The sequence below is a fragment of the Aphanomyces astaci genome (genome assembly GCF_000520075.1).
Source record: "Aphanomyces astaci strain APO3 unplaced genomic scaffold supercont1.25, whole genome shotgun sequence".
In the NCBI taxonomy this organism is placed as follows: domain Eukaryota; phylum Oomycota; class Saprolegniomycetes; order Saprolegniales; family Verrucalvaceae; genus Aphanomyces; species Aphanomyces astaci.
Genome location: NW_009798288.1, coordinates 799,403 through 804,354, shown reverse-complemented (window position 1 = coordinate 804,354; position 4,952 = coordinate 799,403). Strand labels below are relative to the sequence as shown.

The window sequence follows — 4,952 nt, the reverse complement described above, 5'->3', positions numbered from 1 at the left end:
GGCTCTCTTGAAGCTCAAACGCGATGCATGAAGATACCTATTTTCTAGCGATGTGATTGGCCCAATGAAACGTAGTATGGTACATACCTTCCGGTACTATATATAGATAGGTCTCTTCCGTTGTGAGAACTAGGGTGCGCCCTTTCACTATACGTATGATAATCACTACTAGTATACAAATTATAAGTATGGCATTTGTATGATAAATCTTACTAAACATTACTAGTACTATGCAAATATTCATCATACTTCATCTCACTATACTTCAACATCAACATAACATTAAGTCGCCCGCAAGTTGAAAAGGCACGAAGAAACCGATGGATGTGCACGTAATCAAGAGCGTCAAAAGCAAAGGACACATTGTCAATTGCAAGTAATGCTGCTACCACCTGCTTCCAACCAATAAACAACGCTGGACTTCCCACCCTACCCATTGCATTGCAGCGCATCATATTCCACAACCCAAGCCAGTTGCAAGTGGCGCGTTTCAGTCCAAATCGACACAACAGCATAGCATCGTAGCACAACATTCACGACTTCTGGCAATATACAGCAATGGGTGGATCGAATTTCACTGCATGAGAAACTGGCCTTGGACAAGGCGTTTGCAAACGTGTTCTCCTCCTTCGGCGTGCCATTTCGACTCGCTGACAGCACGGCATTGGCAGCATTCCTGCATCTTGTGCGGCCAACCTACAATCCTCCATCCGAAAAAGCAATCGCTGGCAATTTGCTTCGTGATGCTCACGATCACATGATGCAAAACATCCACGAGTACCTGAACGACCAAAGCATCACCAGTCTCATGTCTGATGGGTGGACATCGTTACGGAACGATCACATGGTCAACTTTGCTGCAGCGTTTCCCAGCCAGGCTGCTAAGCCCGTCTTTCTCAACGCTAATGCTACTGCCGAAGCATCACAAACAGGTGAAACAATCGCGAACGACCTGGAGGCAGCTATGATCGCCATTGGGATTTCGAAAGTGGCGTCAGTAGTAACCAACAACGCAGTAGCCATGCGACGTGCCGGAATTGTGTTGGAGGCGAAGTACCCGGGACTTATCTGCAATGGCTGTGCAGCTCATGGAGTGAACCTGATGATTTAGGATGTGTGCAAGCTCGACAACTTTGCCAGTGTCTTGGGACGAGCACGGAACATCACAAGTTTTGTCAAAGATCGCAACGCGTTGACCAAGTGCTTTGAACGTATACAACACAACTTATACGATGGTATTCACACTACACATGCATGACACGCGTGTTGGAAAACCGCAAGGACCTCGTCCAATTGGTCGATTCAAGTGTGTTTAACGATATAAAGGATCCGCTACTGCACGTAAAAAGAAGACAGCGTTTCAAGCCACCATCGAGGACTCCAACTTCTGGACGGAATTAGAACGACTGGACGTTGGTTGTCCTACGCCAGACGTGCACCATCACTGGCAAGTTCGAGAGTGACACTTGCTGCTTGTTGGACGTGTACCGATTGTTCTTGGATCTCAAAAGGCAGTGGCATGGCGATACCCAGTTGTTCAAGCTGCTGATGGATCGTTGGGCCTTCCTCCTTACTGCATCCATGGGATTTTCAATTTTTTTCGACCTGACGACAAGAGCAGGAGAAGGTATGTTTGAAGAGGACTTGTACGACAACAGTCGCCTACTGCTCGACTACATTCTCGTCCTTAAAGCAATCACGTCGGACAATTTGGCCGTTCAACTGGAAATTACAGCTTTCATCGACGCAATAAAGAACCCGTCGGCAATGGCGCGATTGTTTATCGAAGAATGTGTCAGCCCCATGACATACTGGCATCAAGATGGCGCTACCAAGTTCCCTATTCTGTTCGTCGTCGCCCAACCTGTGTTCAGCGTTCCGACGTCACAAGCTGCATCAGAGCGTGTTTGGAGCATTTACGACTTCATCCTCACAAAGCGCCGAGACCGACTGAGCCCCCCTCCACACACACATGACAACGCTCGTGCAATAGTATATGAACGCGGACAATTCAACTGGAAGTCTGGTGAGCGTCATGATGGGAGAAGAAAGCGACGGAGGCGCCAGTAATAGTGATGAAGAGTCAAAGGAGTAAGCGAAACATATTTGCGTAATATATATTTTATTATTTGTTTGCACAAAGAATGTACAAATTTTACACTTAGGAAATAAATCTAATTCAACTAAATTCCCTGAAAACACATTTACAGTAACTAAATATTAATTACTAGTTGCGGACTTATTGATATGAATATTCGCATAATGTTAGGAATGCAATCGATAAATACCAATCTCATTTACACTAATCATTGGTGCCTTACCTATGTCCAATTTACCGGTTTTCAAATATTTCCCAAAACACAAATGCTTTTAGCCTAGACTACCAAGGCAAGGATAACCTGTGTACAATCTATAGACGAACGCTCGGTTAACCCAGCCTCGGTCTATATCCCCGTTGCGGAACTTTGCCATCAAAGGAACCGAGGTGTGGGATGGAGAAGTCAGGCCTTAGCAGCCCCCCGCGCCGAAGCCCTGGTTTAAGATAAAGTTTTGTGTTGATGGAATACAATTGAAAAGTGAGCTCATGGTCAAGGTTCATTGGCAGCGTCTGGTCCCACGAAGATGCGACCGTTGGAGTAGTTTTTGCATAGTGCTTTATATACAGAGAGAACTTAAGTGAGCACAACCGCCTTACGAAATTTCAAGAACGTCTGCATAGTTAATTCAAATGATAATTTCCTAACCTTTGGGTGAAAACACCATACACAATACAGTATACTGAAGTGTATGATTCATACACAAACAGTATAGTAAATTTTACTACTAGTATACGTATACAAGCGCACCCTAGTGAGATCTGTAAATATATTCGCACAAGTGAAATGATTGGTTTATGAGGTATTATTAGTGTCACTCTATAGTTTGCACCGATGTGCAGCATGAAGGCGCGGCCGTGTTGCCGCCGTGTGAGCAAGTAAGCTCATGTGAAACAAAAGACTTGGCATTTCTTAATCAAAATACATACTGAACTCCATAGTAGTAGTAGTAGTACTATGGAGATCGTTAGCGTTGATTAACACCCCTGGCCACCGGCCAAGAGGTAGCACGACGTGGATTCAAACATGGTCATCATGATGGCCGTGACGGAGACACAAAGGATGACGAACGTCAAGACGATGATCAACGCGCCTATGATAGGGTACTTTCCTCCGTGTTGGAGCATTTCCTTGACAGCGGCCTTTTGGGGTGGCAGGATCATCACCCAGAAGCATGCAAGGACAGTTGTCCCGTACACAACCAAGTACGAGTACGCGGCGTGGTTGCGGACTTCTGCCGTGTCAGTCTCAATGTCGGCTTTGGTCACTTTGAGCTGCGTCGAGTAGACGTTGGTGACCATTTTTCCAAAAGTCGAGGGGAGGTTGGCCACGGTCGTGAGCAGACCGTATATGAGCCCTTCGTTGCCATCTCCCGCCAGTTCCACAATCACAAACGTGGACACGACGAATTGGATGGCTTGCGGAACATCTGCGGTGAGAGGGACGCCAATGTAGAACCACTGGTGACGCACGATGTCATAGATGGTGAGGTACTGCACAATGGCATCAATGACGACGCCAGATAATGTCGTGATGACCACAATGTAGCGCCAGTTCCAGTGCGTGCCCCACCGGCCGACGGCGAAAACCGTGGTGGCTAAGATGATAAACGCGATCACGCGGACCACGGCGCTGTTGACGGGCTCGACGTGGGCCCAGTACACCAGGATGTAGTTGCCCGCCAACGATCCGATCTCGCTCGAGAGCAGGTTGAACATGAAGTAGAAGATCATGACTTGCCACACGGCGCGCTTCTGGATGAGTTCGTACACGTCATGAAAGTACGTGGCAAAGCGGATGGCGCCGCGCTTGCGGTCTTTCATGAAGAAGTACACCAAAAACACATTCACGACTACGGGCACCGCGAGGATCCCGAAGTACGTGTTGACGCTGATGTCAAACCCAAACTTGCCGCCGTAACGCTCCGAGCTCATAAGGAACCCAGACATTGCGGTGGTCAGTCCTTGGAAGACGAAACGTGTGCCGTAGATGGACGACTGCAGACGCCCACGCACGCATTCGGGTTCGCGTTGGGCGTATTCGACCACCAAGGCGTCACAAGCGACGTCGGCCATGATGTAGCAGAAGCTGGCCAGGGCGCAGAGAAGCACGAGGACCGACCCGTAGGACCTCGCGGCCTTGATGTTCTCGTCCGATCTGTCCACGATCACCGACGGACCCACCGGTTTCAACGCAATCACCACGAAACAGATCGCAGTCATAACCCATCCAATCAAAATGTACGGCTTGCGACTGTAGCCCATGATCGGCAAGCAGTCTGAGAGCATACCGTAAAACACCTTGAACGACCACCCCAAATTGACGAGACCGCTTGCAGAGCTCAGCGTGGCCGACTCCAAGCCAAAGTAGTAGGTCAGTACGGGCACGCCTATGCCAGGAATTCCGCCGTAGCAAATGCCCACCACGGCGTACTGGAAGAGAAGAGTCAAAACTTCAGGGGAGGTGTACACGAGCGGACCGCCTTCGCGCAGGGCGCCGTCCTCGAGGTCCAGCGGGGTACTTGCGTCTTTGAACGCGTCGACAGCCTTGTCGGCCTGTTTGGTGATGGACGCGATGTACGACACGCGTTCTTGGAGGAGATGATTGGCTGCCATGGTAAATCCAAAAGTGAGAAGCTCGAACGCTGAAATGGAACCAGCAACTGATAGAAAGGTTGAAGTAGTTTATTTTCATCAGATGTATAGACTAGCCACGTTGAAGTGGAAACTATGGGAATACGTTGAATAAATCTGGATACCGTTCAGCCAAGACTGAAAACCGTTCAAGCAAAAGTTCTTCCCGTAACCCTGTAACCCGAGGACTTCAGCCTACTCCCGCGTGCACATACTTCGAAGT

The 4,952-nt window shown here is 48.5% G+C and overlaps 1 protein-coding gene across 1 annotated transcript; it reads right to left on the bottom strand.

The window, feature by feature from the left end:
* Positions 1-2,983: 2,983 nt before the first annotated feature.
* H257_09975 (hypothetical protein) lies at positions 2,984-4,743 on the bottom strand. The gene has a single exon (XM_009836372.1). It carries the CDS (start codon positions 4,709-4,711, stop codon positions 3,074-3,076), a length of 1,638 nt encoding a protein of 545 aa, XP_009834674.1. The 5' UTR covers positions 4,712-4,743; the 3' UTR covers positions 2,984-3,073.
* Between the last annotated feature and the right edge of the window lie 209 nt (positions 4,744-4,952).

Excerpts from the sequence above, each read along its gene's own strand:
- H257_09975 (XM_009836372.1), bottom strand. The coding sequence starts at position 4,711 with ATGGCAGCCAATCATCTCCTCCAAGAACGCGTGTCGTACATCGCGTCC.